This window comes from Podarcis raffonei, chromosome 5 (assembly GCF_027172205.1).
Source record: "Podarcis raffonei isolate rPodRaf1 chromosome 5, rPodRaf1.pri, whole genome shotgun sequence".
NCBI lineage: Eukaryota > Metazoa > Chordata > Lepidosauria > Squamata > Lacertidae > Podarcis > Podarcis raffonei.
This window is the reverse complement of record NC_070606.1, coordinates 85,841,083-85,864,552: the sequence shown is the minus strand read 5'-3', so window position 1 is coordinate 85,864,552 and position 23,470 is coordinate 85,841,083. Positions and strand designations below refer to the sequence as shown.

General features: G+C 40.9%; 1 protein-coding gene across 17 annotated transcripts in view; it reads left to right on the top strand.

The window, feature by feature from the left end:
• MECOM (MDS1 and EVI1 complex locus) overlaps window positions 1–23,470 on the top strand; it is a 467,205-nt gene that overhangs the window by 382,544 nt on the left and 61,191 nt on the right. For all 17 annotated transcript variants that reach the window (XM_053390482.1, XM_053390479.1, XM_053390473.1 and 14 more), the window contains one exon: window positions 2,398–2,532. In XM_053390482.1, the coding sequence (XP_053246457.1) occupies window positions 2,398–2,532 (135 nt within the window). The remainder of the gene's footprint in view (window positions 1–2,397; window positions 2,533–23,470) is intronic.

The window sequence follows — 23,470 nt, the reverse complement described above, 5'->3', positions numbered from 1 at the left end:
CTTTTAAAAATAACCAGCAGGAGTTAAGCTTAGAATATTCCACGAAAAAAAAAGGCAAATCACTCACTTGACATCAGATCGGGTAAGGAAGGAGGCAAGCAGGGAAAGCGAGCGATGTTAAGCGCACTAAGTTTTACGTCTCTACCGAAAGTGCACCCAAATGTTCAAACACAACGGCAGAAAGGAGGGAAAAAAGAGAAACAAACTTAAAACCCTGGACTTGAACTTTACACTTCAATAGCTGAATTAATTCATTGGTGACAGTTGGAGTTGAAAGGAAGTCAACACGAAAACGAATTATATATAAAGGAATTAGGTGTGGAGCTGGGAAGCTTTTCCTTCTTCTTCTCCACGTGCCTCCCCCCCTCTCTCCTCGCCACATTTCCCGGAGCTCTCTTGATTAATTTACCTTCTGAACTTTGTATGGACATCTGAACCGTTGGATCGCTTAATAAATTTGTGGGAAGAGAAAGGAGTCAGAGCGTTTGCGTGTAGAGGGAAACAAGGGCTTGGAAGCAAGGCTCATCTTCTTCCCATAACCTTTTATTTTTCCTCTGCCTTGAGTTTCAGAAAGGGGCCCGAATCAACGAGCACTGGCCCTTGCGACCAAGCGTCTGCTTCTTTGCTTTCTGCCAGATCTCGGTGCCATTTATTTTAACCGAGGACACCATAAGGAATCTGCTTTGGAAACAAGTGTTTGTCAATTGTACACCACCGCTGAAAGGGCTGGTTTTTATTTTGTTTATTTTGTTTTCTTCCCCGTGACCCAATTGGAGGCTCAGGTGATGAGGTGAGGTTAGTGGGGTCAAGGTTAGTTTCATACTCTGGGATGTGAGACTTTGCGACTCAGAAGTCACATTTTCTTTCCCTATGCAATGAAGATTTTTGACCAGAGTGTTTACCATTGCGTATGTAAAGAATCCAACACCTAGTTCACCTAGTGAGATTGACTTTGAAGTGACTTCCCCCCTGGCAATCTCCAGCAAATACTCATTTATTTATTTATTTTGGTGCATGCCTCTTTCTTTTAGCAAATGAAACTGGTGGTACCCTTGTTGCTCTTAAGTGCCTCACTGGTTAACAAAACACATGAGAGGCACTTTCTTAGTACCTCTTGCTTTGTGCCCTCTGCTTTGTCCTCTTGAAGTTTGTGGGGAGTTAATGATCTAAAGCTACTTCTGGGTGATTACCTGAACTCTTTGCTAAAACTGCTCTAGGGCTATGGAAATGTGCCCTCCAACTTTTGTCTTTAACCTTCAGGTGGACCTAGATAAAGCAGCTTTCCCACTGGGTTCATTTAATTCCTGATTTGGAGCTGGTAGACCAGATTGTTTAGTACTTGATAGGAAACTTCCTTTAGGTTTTCATTAACTAAAATGATAAATAATACCAGGACGTTCAGTTTGGCGGCCAGAACTGTTTGTTGTGGATCTGAACATGTGTTCAGATTCTTTCTCTGCAGTTTCTTCCCCTTTCGGTTCTTTTCAAACACACTTTGTATTGGGGTTTTTTCGGTTTTAAAAAACTTTCCACTACCAGCTGGTTAGCATGCTTGCCATAAGATAGGGGAAATGTTTTAAGATGTATATTTTCACTTTAAATATTGCTCGGTTGAAACCTCAGGTTAGGCCTGTATGCTGGCAATTTGTGAAACTGCATGTATAATAATTAGCCAGTTATCATAATATTATTCTTATAGGACGGTGTTTATAAAGTAACCACCAGCAATCACATTAAGTTTGTTTATTATCCACATATCTGAAACCATTTAGGGGCATGTGCTGAACATAGCCACATTTCGAGCAAGTGTTTACATTTTATTGCATTTATTTTCTTTGGTGTGGCATAAGAGGCCCTATTATTAGCCAAATCCTGCAATTTGCTTTGATTAAAGAGTTGTGATTCAAGGTTTGCATATGAGAGGGATAAATGGAACATTAGGAGAAAATTAATTCCTCGAAACCTAAACTTTATTTAGTATAGACTTTTGAACGGAAAAGGCTTTGTTAAAGATGGTAAACACAGAATGCTAAAGGGCAACACCTTATATGTGGTTAATCATTTTTGCATCTGTTTGCTGATTAACAAGTTAACATTTCATAAAAATGATTGAAATCATGACTGTTCCCTAAGCTTGCAGCACTTAATTAATATGTTCTTATAGTGATTATTCCACAGCATTTTGATTCTACAAAACATGTTGGGGGGAATGCTCTTACAATAGATTGATTGCTCCTTTAATTATTAGGCTTGTTTAAGCTAATCATTTTTGTGAAGTCTACTGAAGAAACCTGTTTGTTTGAAGAGCTGGGATTTCTTTTTAATTAGTACAACTCGGAACAAGAAACAAAACAAAACACAACATCAATTTATTGTTTTGTATTCTTTTCTTTCTAGATCTTGGATGAGTATTACAATGTGAAATTCTGCATTGATGCCAGTCAGCCAGATGTAGGAAACTGGCTGAAGTATATCAGATTTGCTGGATGCTATAATCAGCCCAACCTTGTTGCATGTCAAATAAGTGATCAGGTATGTAGTGAACATTTACTGGGCTTACTTTTAAGAGCTTTATGATATCCTTGGGAGGAAAAAAAAGAATAGCAGCCAACCTAAAGTTGTGGACGGTGTGGTCTATTTGCTGTTTACGCGTACATAAATTGAAAAGCACAGATGCGAAAAGCAGAACAGAGGTGGTGGTGGTTGCTTTTAAAGCAGCAACAGCAGCATATGTCTCCCCTAATGTTTGTCCACTTATCCTTATCCTTTTTATGTCAAGCATGGGTCATGATCTTTATATCACCCAAACATATTTGAAGTGGATTTATTCCTCTTTGTTGCTAATATTTTCTTGCTAATTTTCTGGTCAAATAGGGCACCCAGTTGTCAAGTTGAAACTTGTGAAATACTCTTTTGTATCAATCTCAGTGAAGAAAGGTGTAAAAATAACTTCTCAAATATCCTCTATCAGCTACCTATCAATATCCAGACATATTTTCCCAGTCATTGCACATTTTATACCCCTCTTTCTGAAATAAATAATATCATTTCCCATTTTTTCCTTGGTAATTTACAGCAGTAGTAGAAATTTCAATCTGTATAGGAATGGGATGTTAATTACATTTGTTCCTTTAAATAGCACTTCTGGAATGCAGCCAGATAAAATAATGAAGGACATTTAGCTTTGAAACAGTATAATGCTGTATTATTCATCTTTGCATCCCCTCTTCTCCAGGCTCTGCTTAACTTGTACATAAATGTAAAATAAATACAATAATGTGATTTTAAAAATTAATGTAGTTAGAGGATTTGAGGACCATTGACTTTTAAAGCAAACACTAAACTGGTTAGAGCAGGGGGCTATGGATTATGTTAATATTTGATGTCAATAAAAGCAGTGCAATCCTATTAATGTCTACCGAGAAGTAACCCAGGTAAGCATGCATAGGATTGCAGCCTAAATCGGGTAGGTTGGTTATAACATTGATTTAATTGCCTTGGCATGACAGGGTAAAAGAAAAGGGGGGAAAAACACAAGTACACACAAAGTTTCAATTAGAAACAATTATTTTCAGTGAAATTATTTATCTTGATATACTCAGTGTTTTATGCTCTGCCCTTCGCAGAATTTCACATATTTACAAATAACACAAGTAAAATCTTTTCCAAATGGGGGTCAGATATCTTCAAGTCCTGACTTCTTAAAGCCTCCATATTAAAGGCATAGAAGATTGAGCAAACAGAATTGGCCACTATTGGTTTTTCTTGCCGACCACATGGTTCAAGTAAAGAAGCAATAAAGGCCATTAGCAAATGAAATATACATTCTGAAAGTTGCAGTCTGGTTTGCAGAGAAAAATGATCCATCCTGAGATTGTGCAGCCGCTTACAGAAAGGAAACGCCAGTGTTGTGCTCAATTTATTTTTACATATAGTAAAGCTTGACTGGGGAAAAAGAAAGTGAATTTAGTAAATAAATCCAAATGGATTGAAGGGGGCAATTGCTAAGGGCTTGCATCTTGATAATGTTCTAAAAATAACAAAACATATGTCAGATTTAAACAGAAATATGTTTAAAACATCTAACACTTGCTCCAACCTATGCACACAGTTTGGAATTAACATCACAGAACTCGTTACTTTTTAATGTTTACATTTTTCACAGTTGGTAATGGCACCTGTACTACTGCCAACAAGTTCTTTTCCTAATTCACTGGAGAGGTATTTATTTTTGCACCATCCTGCACCGTTTGCAGATATATATTTATATAACTGATTATTCTTCAAATCTGCAAATGAAAGAACCACTTGCCCTTTGTGTAGTACACCGCACAAGATACGCAAAGAACATGAAAAATAGATTGAAAGTTAATTCATATCTCTTTACATGGTCAACAATTACACATACCTATTCTAGTACTTAATAGCATGGGCCACAGGCCACCAAATATCATAAACACATGATTGGAACTCGGTCCCTTTACTTCAAAGTAAACCTGTTTAGAGTCAAGGTACAAGTTGGTAAATGTCATCTCAAGCCTTAAAGTGAGCTTTCCATGCGGCAAGCCGCCTCTTCTCCATTATTTTATCTCATAGTGGGAGAGGTAAAAGTAAATTAGGACAGATCAAACTGTGAAATTGATATTGTGTGTGTATAGATGCAAACTCTCGAAAAGGGTGCTTTTTCTACATATTATGTGTATGGATACACATCACTCTGGGTTCTAGGCAGTCCCACACACCACAAGAAAACCTCTCTGATAAGGCATTAAAACGGAGAGAATACATCCAGAATTTGCAGATGACTAGAGAGAATTTGGTTTGCATTTTCAGGAGGTCCTAGGAAGCATAGGTATGACCACACAGTGCTAAACACAAGACTTAAAAAGCTGACTGGAACCATTTCCCAGATCTGTTGTTTCACTCTGTTTCTCCATGAGGAATAAGGCCTGCCAGTTGGTGAATTAGTCCTACTCATCGCCTAATGAACACCCCAGTTGACTGAGATATATTATTAACTATTGAGACCAAGGACAGCAGTACTTGATCAGCAGTAATTGTGTTAACCTCTAATTACCTCAAATTACCTGCCAGATTCATTAGCAAATGCTGTACTTTATCTGGGACAGGGGAAAGTTGTTGCTGTCAGTGTGATGAAACAAGGTCGAATTCACATTTATAGCGCTGAAGGCAAGATAAACTGAAAGACAGACATGAGCCCTAGACTGCTGGAGGGTTTCAGCTGGGTCTCCAGCCTTTACAATCTAGCCACTCAGCAGAGCCTTTATCATTTAACACCTAGGGAAAGAAAAACAACTTTTTGCTGTTGTCTATGCTTAAGCCTTTCTTTTTTTATTTGTCAAAGTGCTTTGCTTCCCTTCTTCCACTGTCCTCCCCCCCCCCCCCGTTTTCTTGTCTAAGGTCAGATTTCATCACTTTGGAACAACTTTACAAAAGGTCTGGGTTCCTTCTTATAACTATATAAATAAGCCCTACTAAGATGAACAGCTCAAGAATAATGGGATGCAGTCAAAACATGTATGCTGAGAGCAACTCATATTTCATTTGATTGGATGTAGAACAGGACTTTTAAGACTGGATGGGGATAGATTCCTTTTCCCCTCCCAATAAAGTTGATCTAGAATTTCCCAGCGCTGTCCTATTATCTCCTGTCATGTCTAATAAGTCTTAAAAGTATGTAATTCAAGATGTTTGCAAATAATGAATTCCAAATACTGTGCAATAAGTTGTTATATTGGTCGTCGTCGTCCACCGTTCCAGGGTACTACCGTTCTTTACAGTGTGCTGTCTATAGGATCTTGTCATCCGTGTTTCTCAGTGGAATGCATTTTTTTGGGGGGGGATCAGTTTGGACTTGACAGTAGCTTGAGCAAAATTGGTAAAAGTTTCTTACTGTGTTTTAGGACAAGTCTGTATGTATCTTTGCATACTAAACCTACTTTCTTACAGTTTACCAGTCATTGGTTTGTAACAAATCTGTGTCTGCTTCACATAGGTTTTCATGACTGATTGAATACAAGTTTGTTTTCTCTTTTTTTAAGGGATACAGTAACTTTATTAATATATACTGAATTTTGAGATTTGGAGAACTGTAGCCTTCAAGAGATTGGTTTGTGTGAGACAGTTTGAAAGTACAAATTTGTGGTATCTTAATGTTTAAATAGCTGTTTTCCAGGTGGTAGTAAATTATACATTCTTTATGTTATGGTTTCCAGAATTCTCAAGGGAAATAGAGCAGTCCCCATACCTCATGGAAGTAGACAGTTTATACTGGTGTTACAGTACATCACTACATTTTTTTCATCAGCCATAAGACAAGCGTACCTGTTTTTATCCAGCGCATATTGGAAGGGTATGCATGATGTTGATCCTAAAAACACAAAAGTTTAAACTTAAAAAAATTGAAACCAAACCTCATGGAAAAGAGAAATGTTAAATTATAGTCGTGGATATTTCACAGTCTGATCCTCTGCATGTCTGTTTGGAAGTCAGTCCCACTGAATTCAGTGAGTGGGAATTCACATTTACTCCCGAGAAAGTATGTAATCCTAAGCGCACATACTAGGGAGCAATTCCAATTGAGAACAAGTTTATGATTGTGCTGTAAAATATAACTATAGCGAAGTCATTTTTTATTATTATAAGATAGCAGAATGTTCCATAAGCTTCAACTAGGCCATTGACTGCTTTTTGAAATCCAGTAAGGGGGCATGCATCATTTTAAATATTAAAAACATATGTATTATGTGTGTATTTATATAACCCTAAATTTCTTCATATGATGGAGAATCGTGAAAATATGAAATGCATCTTTAGTTCTCATGCCAAAATTAGACTAGTAGATGGATTTTAGCTTGCTTTGTATTACAAAGACCATGTTTTACTACACCTGGTTTTGTTCTACTGGGAATAAACATGGTAGGGCTATTATACAGTCAAACAAGTATAATACAACTATTAAATGTTTTTTTTATCAAGTTCCTTCCATTATTTTAAAACACTAGTGCATTTGCTTTAAATAGTTTTAAAACACATTGCTTACACACACAAACACAGGCCGCCTATTTAATTAATATTTTGTAATTTTGAAGTTACATTTAAGCTAACCTTATATTTGCAGCAGCTTCATTCTATGGCTCAAGTCTGCCAACAACTGCTTACATTCAGCCTCATCCACATATATTTGAATTTAAGCAGTTTTAAACATACATGCCTGGATGCCCGCGCTGTTCTTTTAGAGGCATTTTCTTATACATGATGGGTATGATCAGGCATGTGTGTAAGTCCATTTTTTCACTGGGTTCTTGGCTGCGGTTTAGGACTTTGGAGTTTAGCCTGAATACAGTCCTCTGGACAGTGCTGCTGCTCTTAGTAAGTCTACTCAGGAAAAAGTGGGTTGTAGGTTTCAGTAGTCTGCTGACCCAACTGCCTTGAAACCAGCAGTTCCACAATGGCTTTTTCTAGTGACTGTTTATGGTATAATATGTAGAAATGGCACTATGTACTCACAAGTACATGTATCCTGTAAACTATTTGGAAGTTGTACTGATTTGCATACATAGTTACATTTATTACGTGTGATTTAGCAAGCAAACAAACATTTGGACCAAGAGTAGGCAACATTAAGACGAAATCTGAATCTAATTTTCCACGATTAATTCCCACTGCCCCAACTGAGGAAGTTATGTTCTGTTGTCAGGCCAACTGGGGAGAGATCATCAGGGGGTTTGGGCTGGGTGTTCATCAGTATGTGGATGATACCCAGTTCTACTTTTCTTTTAAATCAGAACCAATAAAGGCAGTGAAGGTCCTGTGTGAGTGTCTGGAAGCGGTTGGAGGATGGATGGTGGCTAATGGATTGAGGTTGAATCCTGACAAGATAGAAGTACTGTTTTTGGGGGACAGTAGGCGATCAGGTGTGGAGGACTCCCTGGTCCTGAATGGGGTAACTGTGCCCCTGAAGGACCAGGTGTGCAGCCTGGGAGTCATTTTGGACTCTCAGCTGTCCATGGAGGCGCAGGTCAATTCTGTGTCCAGTGCAGCTGTCAACCAGCTCCATCTGGTACGCAGGCTAAGACCCTACCTGCCCGCGGACTGTCTTGCCAGAGTGGTGCATGCTCTAGTTATCTCCCGCTTGGACTACTGCAATGCGCTCTACATGGGGCTACCTTTGAAGGTGACCCAGAAACTACAACTAATCCAGAATGCGGCAGCTAGACTGGTGACTGGGAGCGGCCGCCGAGACCGTATAACACCAATCCTGAAAGACCTACATTGGCACCCAATACGTTTCCGAGCACAATTCAAAGTGTTGGTGCTGACCTTTAAAGCCCTAAATAGCCTCGGCCCAGTGTACCTGAAGGAGCATCTCCACCCCCATCGTTCTGCCCAGACACTGAGGTCCAGCTCTGAGAATCTTCTGGCGGTTCCCTCACTGCGAGAAGTGAGGTTACAGGGAACCAGGCAGAGGGCCTTCTTGGTAGTGGCACCTGCCCTGTGGAACGCCCTCCCATCAGATGTCAAGGAAATTAACAACTACCTGACTTTTAGAAAACATCTGAAGGCAGCTCTGTTTAGGGAAGTTTTTAATGTTTGATTCTATTTTTAATATTCTGTTGGGAGCCGCTCAGAGTGGCTGGGCATACCCAGTCACTGTTGTTGTTGTTTGGAGTGTGGGGGGGTGAGGAATAAATGTTTTCCAGAGGCAGCATGGATTATATTCAGAGGCCTTGCATTGACCACTCTTGCTTTAAACTTCTGTTGTGTCCTGAGATGCCCTAAAATTGGAAGGAAGTTTTCAGAAATCTTAAGTCATTTCAAAACTTGCCAGTGCACAATGAAAGAACTTGGACAGCTAGCCTTTAATAGGCACAATCAGACAAGCATGCCGTTCTCTCTAAGTGAAAAGAAATTTGTTGATGGGAGATTATCTTATAATCTTTGCAAGCATTTAAGAAATAATAGAGAGGATTAAAGATGCCTACAGTGAAAATGCTAAGCTGTAATGGTTTCTGCCAACTCCTTTTGTTCGTTGTTGTTGTTTCTCTTTTAAAACTGGTAGTAGAAGAACGTAAGAAAATTCACCTTGATTTCTACTCAAGGTGGGATTATGTTGATTAATTTATTTAATAAAGTCCTGTGTAAACATATTACTGTTAAGTATCCCCATTTTCCTGACACTGGGTGGAAGATTTGACATTTTGTTTATTGAGTTCTCTATGCCACACTGCATATGGACAGGTGTCTACACCACAAACAGCAAAACTACAACTGGTATTCTCTGGCATGGTTTTTGCATGCTGGTTTCAGAAGGTGAAATATACTGTATTTTTCCATATATAAAACACCTCCATGTATAAGACGCCCCCTATTTTGGGGGACTTCAAATTAAGAAAACACCCCTCAGCACTACCCGTGTATAAGATGAACCCCAATTTTAAAGCTATTTTTTTGGTAAAAAAAACCCTAGTCTTATACACAGAGAAATACGGTATATTATGGTGACTGAAACAATTGTCCATCATAAAAGCTGGCCGGCCACACCAGATACGATACACAGGGGAGGAAATGGAGGGGAATTAGTGTAGGATTCCCTCTGAATAACAATAATAAATTGTTAATGTGCAGGGCCATTCTATACATTGTTACTTAGAAAAAAGTCTTGGTGTGTTGAATGGAGCATACGGTACTCTTAAATAAGTGTGCATCAGATTTTGGCCTCTGCATATGTGGGCATGTTATAAGCTTTGAAGGTTACAGAACCAGCAGCATGATAGGATGATCAAAATTGGATGTGACCTGAAGTTGTTTTATTGGTTTACTTAAAATGTCTGTACAATTTTTTTCAGATACCTTGTTCAAGGTAGTTAGCGAATACGTACACTGTGATTTAATGGCTGCAACTTTGACTTGGAGAATCTGTGTTCAGGTCCCTCACTTGCCCACAAAGCATAGTGAGTGACCTGGGGTCCAGCCATTGTTTCTCAGCAGAATTAGCTCTCAGGGTTGTTGTGAAAATAAAATAGCCACCCTGAATTCTGTGGTGGAAATGTGGGGTATAAATTCAAGAACTTCAGAAGATAAAATCATTATAAAAATATACAGTAAGCTACTAAATCAGAACAGCAAACTCAGTAGCACAAAATATTATATGCTGCTGTTTTCATTACATCTCAGAACAAGCCCCATTCCAGCAGGTCAGTCATGCAATCAGCCCTGAATGCTGGGACTCTATATACTTTAATGATCGTATTTACCATCTTCTCCTTTTTGTTTTACCTCAGTCAATCAAAAGCACTTCCCTGGCAATAATATCCATTCACCAAGTCCCCAAAGCAAGGCTGAGAGATGGTTTTGGGGGCTATCCTACAACTTTGCAAATCTTTTGTCTTTAGAGAATCGTGAAACTCTCAGCCTTTCCCAGAAATGCTTAATATATATATTTTTGTCAAACTGCTGTGCAGCAGTTATAATCTGGTTTTCATATATAGTATTTTATATTTCAACTATTTTATCCTGCTAGTTTTATTGTGTTGTGCTTTTAGAGTGTTGTAAAAGGTAAAGGTAAAGGTACCCCTGCCCATACGGGCCAGTCTTGCCAGACTCTAGGGTTGTGCGCCCATCTCACTCTATAGGCCGGGGGCCAGCGCTGTCCGCAGACACTTCCGGGTCACGTGGCCAGCGTGACAAGCTGCATCTGGTGAGCCAGCGCAGCACACGGAACGCCGTTTACCTTCCCGCTAGTAAGCGGTCCCTATTTATCTACTTGCACCCGAGGGTGCTTTCGAACTGCTAGGTTGGCAGGCGCTGGGACCGAGCGACAGGAGCGCACCCCGCAGCGGGGATTCGAACCGCCGACCTTTCGATCGGCAAGTCCTAGGCGCTGAGGCTTTAACCCACAGCGCCACCTGCGTCCCTGTTGTACCTGCTTGTAAAAGGCCCCCAGCCAAGTTTGGGAGATGGTATGGTTTTGAAATTGTCATAAATACTGATGAGTGGCTGGCCAATTCTTATCATGGCATGCACAGGACTGGAAATGGTGTCAGGTTGGGTGGATGCTGTTGGATTAAGGTTGATGCAGACCTATCCCATACCACATTATAGCTTTTTTTAAAAAAAAAAAGCAAAGAAACAAGGATATGTTTCCATACTATGATTCCTATAGCATGAGTCATAGTGCAGACATAACCTAAACTGATTATGTCCACAAAGCTGAAACATTTCATAGAAGTAGGTGCAGCACACTTGCATGGGCTGTGGTGAGCACATGGAGTACTTTATTCCTACTGTGTCACTTTGCTATTCTTTAAGAACAGAACAATTGTGTTTCCGGATCAGACCACTTTCGGTCTAGTTCAGCATCATGTTTCCAACAGCAGCTAGCCAAATACCTTTGGAAGTGCCCAAGTGATGAGAACCATGAAGGTCAGTGTAGGAACAATTTGGAATTAGAGCCTTAAAACTTGAGACATGGAACAGGATATGGTACAGACTTGCATGTTGAGAGGAAAATCTCTATTCTGAGACATGTCCTGCCAGAACAAATGTGCATGATCTTCATTGCCATTTGTTTCTGTAGTATTATTTTGGTGCTGCCCTTGTCATTTTGAATGTGGGACTTAGAAAGAATGGTAACATTCTACACTGTGCATGTACACATCCATTTTGGCTTTTAAAACTCAGGCTTCCCATGCCAAGCAAAAAATGGCCACTTATGCAACAGACATATATGCTGCCATCCTGTGTCACTTGCGTCCTTGCCTTTCTTTTGGGTAACCAAGTGATGTTCCTGTCAATGTTGGCTTATTATACTTTCAAGAATTAACTGGCCCTTATGAGGTCACATCTACACATGTAACTTGCATTTTACCACTCTGAAAGGACATATGCAAGAAATTACACATTATCTTTTTTGTAGGAATATCTAATTTCACCCAGGTGGAATCTACACGCATATAAAAACCGTTCTGAAAATGTTTTTTTAAAAAAGCGTTTTAAAAAATATATTGAATTTTCCATAAGGCTCACCATCGCCATCTAGTGCCACATTGTATATTGCACTTGAAACATTTTATTTGCAGCTGTATAACTGAGTCCCCAATATTTTAGAGAAACTCTCACCCTTTCTCAAGGATAGGGTGAAAGCTTTCTGTATAATATCTGAAAGAGGAATGAAATGTTCACATAATTGGCCTGGATAGCTGGTTAGAGAGTAGTGCTGATAATGCCAAGGTTGCAGGTTTGACCCCCTTATGGACAGCTGCATATTCCTGCATTGAAGGGATTAGATGACCCTCAATATTTCCTTCCAACTCTACAACTCTGATTCTATAGACCCCTAAATGGCTCCCCGCCCCCGTTTATACATACCTTGCTTCCATAATGGCAGTGTCCATGGGGCTCCCAGGCAGTCTTCCACCCAGGCACTCATAAGACCCAGACCTGCTTAGTAATGACATGGGAGCTGCCTCATTGTTCATTTGTATTACAGCAAAGACTCTTTACTGTCCAGTCTATCCAGCTCATGTAGTTGGTGACTGTACCACTCTCTTCTTTAGTGTGTGTGAGAAATTCAGAGCTTTGGTTTTGTCTTTTCAGAATTTGCCCACTCTGCTACTGCTGTTACACAACTACCCTTGGGTACCCTATAAGTCAGCCTGTTTGTCTAGAGGTGGTATAGTCCTAACATGGGCTGCTAACAGACTGCAATGCCCCAATGTCTGAGATGTACCCTGAGGTTGCAGCCCTCTCATTTCATTGCTCTTCTGTTCCTTCCCACGGCATTTCTGCAGTTACAGGAAGATCTGAGTCTGAGGTAGGAAGAAAATGGGAACCCCCCTCAGATCAGTATTTGAGCGTTCACATTCCATGGGCACAACATGCGGCAGAGGAGCATTGGATTGGGGAAGCGAGAGAGACAAATCAAAACAATTGACTTGTAAGTCAACATGCTAGCTTGCTGTTTCAGGCAGACTGTTGAAATCCTAGCCCTACGATGATATCATTTAGACTGCAGGAGGCTCTGAACTGCGTGGATGAGTGGACTGAGCCGCCTTCATTCACCTCAGGAAGAGGAAGAGTTGAGTGTGGCCCCATTTTCCACAGAGATCTGCTTCCCTGTCATTTAATGATAGGACAGAAGGACAGCATGTACCAAAGTGCAATTTAGCCACCCGCTGCACTGAGGCAGTTCCCTCCCCTCTATGATTTGCAAAGTGTAAAAGGGCCTCCCTAAGGAGATATGAGGCGCAATCCCTTCAGCTCAAATTAATTCTGCGTTTTGAATGGATAAGAAGGAATGCCAGCCCTGTTATCTCCTCCCCATCCCCTTCATATCCCATTCAATGTAGTACAGGGAGTTCTAGTGATGCATTGAGAATTTTCATGTGTCACTAAAAATAACCCCTATGGGAGAAGTGTGAGTTCATACATGTTAAAAAGCAGGAGACAGCTTTTAAAAATCTGACAGTACATGCTGATCAGTTTAGGCAACAGGTGGGTAGTTTGTGGCCATCCAGGTGTTGTTGGAATTCAGTTTCCATCAGCTGCAGCTAGGATAAGCAATGGTGAAGGATGATGGGAGTTGTAGTGCAGCAACATTTGGAGGACCACAGGTTCCCTGCCCCTGGTTCCAGGCTTTGTATCTGCATCGCAAATGGAAAAGGGGAATTTAAAAAACGTGAGTTGTGCCTTACACACTTTGAAAGCTTAAACTTCTCTACAAGAATCTGAAAATGGTACTCAAAGTGCCAAATAGTTCCACTAGTGGAAGCCAATCTGAGGCCTTCTGCTAGATAAATGGTTTTTTTGTTTGTCTTTCTCCTCCCTCAAATTGGCTGGGTGGGGCAGAGACAGGGTTGGAGGAAACCCCAGAACAGCATGCAGGGGGAGGATTCCATAGGGTGGCCGTGGGTCCTACTTTACATAAGACATTCCTAGTAGAAGATATGTGCTTCAAGTCTGGTTTAAAGATAAAGAATCAGAAGAGACCTTGAAACGGCTCATTAACAGTTAACACCTGCATAGCATACAGATCACCTGACCACAGCCTTCTCCACTATGGTGAGATGTATGATACTTTAATTTACATGATTTACAAGGCAACACTCTTAAGATCATGGAGGTTGGGTAGAGTGATTAACATTTGAAAATTCATCTAAGGTTGCTGTTCTGTTCCCATATAAGTGTTTACTTAAAGTAACTTTTCTAATAAATGGATTTAGGGTTGTAATATTACTGACTTTAATGCTACTGAGTACTGTTTGTGAGAATGTAATGCAATCTAGTTTTGGCTGTACCTGCCTCTGGTCTACCCAGGTATAAATGGGCTGTATTCAGTTAAATTCTGCTCACAGTAGACCCATTGAAATTTAGGAACCTAAGTTGTGCCTACTAATTTCAATGGGTCTACTCTGAGTAGGACAAGCAGTGAACACATTCCAGTATGTTGAGATGTGTTTTAATCATAGCAGGCGATAAACGTTGAGACAGAATTTTGGATTCTGTCAAGAGTTGGGGGATGGAGAAGAACATTTGAGCATCCTTTCAATCTCAAGTCATCCAGGTGTTCCACTTTGGAATGTAAGCCTTATAATATTATTACACTACTATGCTCCAAGTGATAAAAATGGAGAACTTGCACTTTAAGAGACAGTAGCTGCAATGGAAAGGTATGGTTACTATAAATTCAAAGCCTAGCATTTTATTTATGCTGAGAACTGCATAAGGTAGGTATGTATGTGTATGTATACCATATGACAGCTCAGCTTTGTACATTTAATGAGATAAGTTGGCAGAAGCTTCTGTGGATAGGTCTTATGTTATCAAAGCAACAATAAACAACTTTAAAGCCACCTTCCTTGACTTGCTGTAACAGTAACATCCATATCCTTTATGCACTCCTGTGCTTGGCTTAATTTCTTGGGGAAAAATGTGAAATGAATATTAGCTACTCATTCTAGATGGACCATGTAAAGAAACAAGCTAAGTCTCTTGCTGGGCAATTTCATAGGCCCACATGTGCTCTGTATTCTTACATAATGTGCTCCAGGGCTGACCTCTTGAAATCAAGCCACGGGACTAAAACCTGCTGAAGCCTGGTTACAGAGTGTAATATCTAAAGACCTGCCCAATCTCAAACTATCCTGGAAATGTTATGTTGCTTGAAAGCCCAATCTCAGGCTTGAAAGTGCTGCTTTTAATTTCTTATCCCAGTGCTCCGAGGCAAAGCCTTCTGTACATGCTCAAAGGCATCCTTATTATACTTTTTATATCATGTTAGTGCCTACCCTAGGGCAGAAAGGAGGTTCACCAGATGCTATTGGAGGCATTTCTGGTAGGGATGGTGCCTCCTACTAGAAGGATCAGGCAAGGTCTTCTGAAGCTTTCTGTTTCCTCTCCAGGGAGGAGTTATCCCTCTTTCCAGACCAATCCTGCCTTCTCATCTATATCCTTTCTAGTGTTTGTTTTGTGTCAGTTTTGTGATCTTTTCCCTCCCCTCCCACCTTTTCTTCTTCTTCTGATAAATACCCCTTTCTCAGGGTCCTTAGAATTCCCCTTCAGACTTTTCCCTACACATGTTTCCTGAAATGAGAATGTGTCACTCCCTGCCCCCGCCACTATTATCAGAATGCCCCCCCCCCATCAAACATGAGAGCTGGGGCATTCCTCAAAGTGCTGCTGCTCGTCTTCTCTGCCCTGGGTGGTGGGGAGATGAACAACAACATTGCACACAGGAACGCTTCAGCTCTCCCCAAACTCAGCGAGAACCAGGGCACTCCTCAAGGTGTTGCCGCTTGCCTTCTCTGCCCCAAAGCTGGGAGAGACGTGGAGCAATGCCACATGCCAGAATTCCTCCCTCTCACCAGTGAGGGGGTGGGGTGTTCCGCGTGGGGCAGGCAGGGCACCAGCTCTTGTGCTTCTGCTACCTGAGCCAGGTGCTTCACCTCACCTCACCTCACTGGTGGTCTGGCTCTGATGGAGTGTGTCTGGAGAGCTGCAGAGACTGATCCTGACCCTTGATGCCTGCCTGATGGTTTGGCATGCTCTTCTCAACCAGGTAGTTACCCAGGGGACAACAGCCTAGAGCTCTGGGCCATATCCCTGGGCCTGAAGTCTTTCACTTGAGCTGTTCAAGGCAGCCATCACTTCAGCTGGCCAGCGATAGACCCCTTTGCAAACCTGGTCATTGCAGTTTTTGGCATTTATCTTGTGCTTCCCATGTGCAACATTGCAGGGAATAGACATTCTATTGCACCATGGTCTGGGGGGTCAACTATTAGCATTCTCTTTCCCCCCTGATTCCTTGTATGATCCAGAAGATTCAGCCGCTGTAGGCTTAGGTAGTCCTTGTGGCCTCATTATGACTGTAGAGGCCATTATTTCAATGTCTCATCATTTTGTCTGTGTGAAACCTGTGGATACTTCCAGTCCAGAGGAACTGTTGTTGCTATTTATCTAACAGTATGACAACTGAAAGACTTTGGCTGACTCAAATGGTTGTTTCTGTTGTGAGTGCATTGTACTCTAGGAAGGCTCCCTCTTAACACATGTATAAACTCATGTAGGATTTATCAGTCCTGGGGTTCTACTGCTAAGGTAGAGCCAGTGATTTCCTTGTAGCTGCCTGGTCACAAGGTCATTTTGCTGGTTGCAACTACATTGGTGAGTAGGGTTACAGAGTTAGGAGTCTTTCATTGGACCCATAGTTATGTGTTAATGCAGGGTGGTGACTGGGAATGGCTCTGCTCTCTCTCTGTTCACAGGCAATAGTTTCACACTCTTTTTATCATAATCCTTTACATTCTCACGAATCCAAATGGCACACACTGCCATTGGTAAGGAGAGCTCTGCCATACTAGCTGCACAGAGCTTTGGAGTTTCTGAGACTCTTTTGTCTTCTTTTGCTCCCTAGAAGTGGTTTTGCACTCAGTAGCCATCCTGCTTGCAGGAACACAGAGGGCTCTGCTGTTTTATTTGGATAGGTTTTGGGACACCAGGAGGTCTGAGTCTCACTCTGAGGACTTACAGGTCCCTCTGTAGGAAAGTGAACTAATATCTATAGGCCACAATGTGTTAGTGAGGGGTGGCTGGGAGAGGAGCCTTCCCTCTCTCTTTTCAGATTGTTCAGGAAGTGCATTTTCTCTATTATTTCAAATATTACAACTTCCTGGATAGGTTGAAGGTCTTTCATAATTCACGCTTCTGTTATTCTTTATGCATGCCAAATGCAGGCTGTTAAACATAAATAAAACTTCCAGTGCCCAACCAGGAAAAATAAACTGCCAAGACTTGTCCATCCTCTAAAAGGAAATAGAATATATTTTCAAATTTTCTTCCTCATCACTATATTTCCATTTGGTAGCTTTTCTTTGTGGCTCTGTTACATTGACACCTACAGTTGTTATTCTGAAACACAGTTCTTTTCCTTTATTCTGTGTTATTTTATTTCATTGTTGTAAGGCAATTTTCAGAATACAGTACAATTAAAATAGGATGGGAAGAAATAATTCTGCATTAACAGGACTGTGTGTGTTCTGGAATATAATTTTGCAATTCAGAATTTGGCAGCCTGGTAAGAACCTCATCTTTTTATTTTAAAGCAAATATCCAGTCCTTGAGGTCTAGATATGCAATATGGCAGGTGAAGTTTCAGAAGATAGTGGGTGTAAACAGGATTTTTCTAGTTTAGAGAGTTACAATGCCCTGCATAGCTTTTTCACTGCATAGTCTTCAGCAGTTTACTTGACACGTTACCTCACTTCCTGACTGTACATGTCTACTCAGAAGTAAATTCCACTGAGGTCATTGGGACTTAACTGCATCAAAGTGTGCTTGTGATTGCAGCCTTAGCTCTGCAAAATAAAGACATGTAGGAAAAGAATTTATACAGGTTCTAAAACTTTATTAAAAAAAACCCCAAAACCTGTTAGCTTCCAATAAAGATAAGTGGAGCAGCATTAGAACAATGAAAGTGGAAAAAATGAAAGTGCCAGGGACTGCAAAGAGTAGGCACAAACTAGGAAGATCAGCCCTTGAGATCAGGTTATTTTGCTTAAAGCTGGAGAAGTTACAGCTCAAGTGGTCACAAAGGGTTCTGAGTAAATTGCACACTCCTTTATCAGCAGAATTCATTCTTATGCTTGGCTCTCACTTCTCTAGTTATAAAAATTGGAAAAATCATTGCCATAGCATTTGCGAAGATGAAAATAGTAAGGATTATAATGTATTTTGCAATCTGAAAACCATCTTAAAATGATAGGTATTCATAATGATCGCATGCTATATGCAGCAGTCTCTTGGTGTTTCATTTGAACTAGGGTTCCCTTAACAGGACATAGATGATGAAATCTTCCATCCTGGAATATGAGAAGGAAAAATGTGAAGTCTGCCGACCTATGCACAGTTAGAAATAGGCTCCATTGAACGCCATGGGACTTACTTCTGAGTGAACATGCAAAGGTTCAGGCTACATAGGAGGCAGTACACATCTCTGTACATATACAGAGTGCCTTTCCTTCATCAGTGAGCAGTTAGAGCCCACATTTCTGGGATGAGAGGACTGAGTTTCTTGTTCAGAATGTATGTGTTTAAGGCAGGTTTTAGCTCCAGCACCTTCCCTTTTGAAAGTTAATATCTAGGGGCTTCTTAACCAGATAATGTGAGTTATTGTGTAATGGTCTGAATGAGGCAAAGGCCTGTTTGTGACATAGAAAGCTCCATTCCAGCACCTCGTAGGTCTCTGAAATGTCGGTGGTCATCTTACAGAAGTAATGGTCACTGTTATTAAGAGCCACTATACAACTGAAAGTTCAGGGCTACCATTAAGTAGTAAATCATATTACTCATATATTGAGAAATGCTATTTCAAAGGCAAAGCACTATGGAATAAATACACTTGGGTTTAGCTTTGAGACAATGGAGAGCTTGTGTAAAATGGATACAAGGTGAAAGTAATTTTTAAACTTTTATTTTCAAAGAGTTTTGTGACCCATTTTGGCTCCTTTACTTGATGCCCTTCCGTTGCTTTTTTGATTATTTTTTTTAAGACTCTTACCATTTTATCAGGTCCAGAAAAAAAAAATCCCTGCTTTCCACAAGAGGGTAATTCTGTGTGTTTTTATATAAAAAGAAGAGTGAGACATATGTGACGCTAGGAGTGCCTATTGCAACCATATTAAAATGACTAGCAATCTCTCCCCCCCCCCAAATTCCACTAGCATACAATTTGGCACAAACATTTTGAGGTCAGATATTACATGTGCTTTTGTTTTGTTTGTCAAGAAATAGTAGGACTGTCAATAGTTATTAGCCAGGATAGCTAAATGAAACTTCCATGTTCAGAGGCAGCATGCTGTTGATTATCAGAAGGCTGCCAAAGGCTTCTGGGAAGTTCAAACGTGTGGCATGAAGGCAATAGCCTTGCTCTGTTCCAGGCACTTAGGGAAGCCTATTGCACAGAGGTCACACTTGCAAGTTTCCCAAAGCCCTCCTTGGAAGAAGAATCCTGAACTGGATGGACCTTGGGTCGAATACATAGGACAGCTATTAACGTTATGTGCTTGAAGTCCTGTGATTAGGTGACACGTTTTTACTTTTACTACAAAAATGCATTCAATCTCAGTTTTTAAGGAAAAAATCGTGGAAGTGTTTTAGCTTCTTAGTGTCTCCTGTAAAGCAAAATGTAATACACAGAAAGGATGCCAGTTGCATGAAATTAGAGTACTGTATGTTAATTAGCTGCCCATTCCACCCTTGCAATGCACATTCTGCTGCTCTCCCCTAATTTAGAGATCAAGGATCCTATGTTGTTTTCATGTGCAATTTGTTTGAAAATCTCCATATATGTGTGTATGTGTGTTAAGCAGCTGATACATTGTACTTCTTAAAATCTGCTCTTTGGTCTCAGCCAGTTACATTGATAGCAAAGGACAATAGCATTAGTTTCAAAATTGCAGACCGTGACTTGCTTGACAGCAGCCCAAAGAGGAGTCCTGTCTCTTAAAAGTGAACCAGAAAAGGCTTCCTAGTTCTGTCTCTCTGTCGGAAGAAGAACCCCTTCTCAATTTACAACCTGTGAACAAGATGCCTGCACAACTTCACAGGAACCGGTCAGAGCCATTTCATTGTTTGAAATGGCGTTCAGATGGCATCACACCCCCCACCACGCTGACCAACTTTTAAAAGTCTTGCTGCACCATTCAGACACCAATGCCCGCCTTCATCTGTTTCCCCCTCGTGCTGCCAGGTTTCTTTACCCTGCTGTGTGGCAAGGCTGGCCCTGAATGGGCCCAAATGGTTCAAAGCTTGCTGCATGAGGAGAGCAGCAAGCTACCTTTGCCACCCCAGGCAATGTTGTGTACATAAGGCTAGATGACAGGACATAAAAATCAGAGCAACAGTCACTAAGGGCTAATTCACAGCTGCATCTCTGGACATTGATTGTACAAGACATCAAGTGATGACCTGCATGTGTGAATGGCCCATCAAAGGTTAATCGGCAGACAGACATTTCTTGCTACTCAACACAACACCTTTCAGGAGTCTGGTTGTTTTCTGACAACTATAAACTCCACTTCTTAACCTTTGGTACTTAAATTAAAAGCCATAGGAAGGACAAAAGGAAGACCATCTATTGCATACAACCTGTACATCTTGCCGTCATTCTCCCAACACTCTGTAAGTCAGCAGTTCAGTCGTGTCTTGGGCTCATCAGCCCATAACTTACTATTCCCTTTCAAATGCACCAAGGCCATTAGATCTGGAGAAAAGTCAGATTTAAATACATTTATCTTAATAAATGGAAAAGCAAGTGTTGCTTAAAGCAAATATTCAGTGCATGCGATGTTGACATCAGATTTATTTGCAGGACTTAAAAGCTGGCCTTACTTAAATCTGTTTCAGCCGTGGATCAAATGAATTTGGTTGTCCCAACCTGGCCCCCAGTGAATCAAAGTCCACATCACCAACTCACAGCATCATTTGTCACAATTGGCAGTATCTGCTCATGAGAAAATTATGTGAGCACGGGCTGCAGAGCAGGCTTGAGGTGCATTATCAGAGCTGTATGGGGAAGCATGCAGCAGGCTTGCCCTTGCTCCAGCAGGACTTGCTCTACTTTACTCTTGTTTTCATAAGGCCCAATAAATATCAAGTTAAAGCTGAGAATGAGTTTGAGCTCATTTAACTGTGCTTCTGTTTTGCCATTCATGTTCAGTCACCTTTTCAAAAGTCCCAAATGTGTACTCCAAATCACTAGTGTGATTGTCACATTCTTTCGCTGTCTCTCACTCTATCAGATACATTATGAAAATGACTTTTGCATATTAACTACAAAAACTAAGGAACTGCTTCATGTATTTCCCAGCTGAATTGCATGAGAAACATTAACATATTTGGTGATTCAGAAAGGTGGAGGGAAGGGAGGGAGCAGAGGCAGAGAAAGCAATAAGGACTTTTGCATATTTGTTTTTCTGACCCAATCAAATATGCACACAAACCAGGAGGGAAATGAGTGAAGGAGGTGTACCATAATAGTGTTTATTTCACAAACTGTGTCCCTTTTGGGTATAGGGATCCCACTGATTTGCCCATAGCTTACTCCAAAGCTCATCTTCTCCTGTGCTGGGCAGGGTACAGGTGTAGAGCCGATCAGAAGGTGAGCTATTTGACTCTGTGTCAAACGGGTGAGCTCCTGTTGCTCTGTCCCAGCTTCTGCCAATCTAGCAGTTCAAAAGAACACCAGTGCAAGTAGATAAATAGGTACCGCTGTGGCAGGAAGGTAAACAGTGTTTCCATGCGCTCTGGCACCCGTCAAGGTCCTCCATGCGCCAGAAGCAGTTTAGTCATGCTGGCCACATGACCTGGAAAGCTGTCTGTGGACAAACACTGGCTCCCTTGGCCTGAAGTGAGATGAGCGCTGCACCCCATAGTTGCCTTTGACTGGACTTAACTGTCCAGGGGTCCTTTATACCTTTAGAGGGGTCAGAAGATCCCTTAAACATAACAAACATTATTGGGTGGGCTCTCTATAACATTAATTTCATTAAACTGCGGTTTATTTGTAAATACAGATCTAGTAACAGATTAATTACCCTTTAACCCATTTTAACCATGCATTTTCTGCACATTTAAATTTGTTACAGGGTGGTAAAAGGTCAAGTTTCTTAATTTTTCCATGCATGTTTGAATGGTGAATTGAGCTTCTATGAGTCTCTGAAAGGAAAAAGCAACCCATTATTTCTTATATTATTTTAGTTACTCTGCATTAATCCACTATACTCTGGTCCTAAGTATACTGACTCGTATTTAAGTCTCAATAATTTCAGTGAAACTGATAATTCAGAAGGTACCTCTTGCAACATGCATGCAGGGGTTTTAAACTTTTAAAGATGCCCCTGTAGCTGTGCCTTTAACAGCATTTTGATCACCAGACATCTCCCTGCAAGGAAAGCTTCAGCTGCTGATTTCTCTCCAGTCAAACTGCTGTTAAGAACACAAGAGCAGCCCAAGCCCCCAGCCCCTCCCTTTTATCATTTGGCCACTGTACCCTGAAGGGGTAAGGTGGGTTAGTGTCCTGGGAAGAGGACTGAAACATGCCCCACTTCAGACATAAATTTTCCTGAGCAATTAGCTGGATCAGTGTCATGTAGCCCAATCCTGTTCCTGTTTACTCAGAGGTAAATCTCAGTGGAACTCGGCTAAGTACGCAAAAGGTTTCAGCATTAATCTTAATGTCAATGCATACTCACTCCTCCGTGTAAGTTTACTGATTCTGAGAATGGGCCCCTTTAGGCTTCCTTTACAATGCAATATGTAAATTGGTGAATCAGTCAAGTTAGTCTCCAGTCCCCAACCCAAGTCAGCTAGGGACCAATTAACATGTTCCTCCATGACCTTTTGAGACCATGGCAGCCATGGTTTTTCACTGACCTGTTACTTCTATCCACACTAAGCCTGTTGTGTATTTTGACCACCACTAGACTGAACTCAGACAAATTTACTTTTGGCGCTTGATCATAACCCCAGCTATTTCAAATGGCTGCAGTCAGGAATCAAAATAGTCTTTGCTGTGTTGTGGGTGGTGCAGTGATTAGCCTTTCTTGCTGACCCCTCCCAGCTTTTAAAGTCTAGAATGTCTTTATGCTCTCTTTTGACTAGAAACACATTGCCTTGTTGTGCTGAGTGCCTATGTTTCATATCCCATTAGTTTTTAGACAAATTTTAAGATGAGCCAAAATTCAGGAGAAACAGCGAAAGGCTTGTTGTCTTTCCTTTTTAATTTGTGCAGGTTTGTGCCGAACAGATCAGACCTTTAAAAAAATCTGCAATATCATAGTGTTTCCTTTCCTTTAAAAACAAAATGGGGGAGGGGAGGAAGGCTTTTTGGTGTACGTGTTAAGGCAGCGTTTTTCTTTGCGAGACCTTGCTGTGAAGTTCTAATATGTCACCA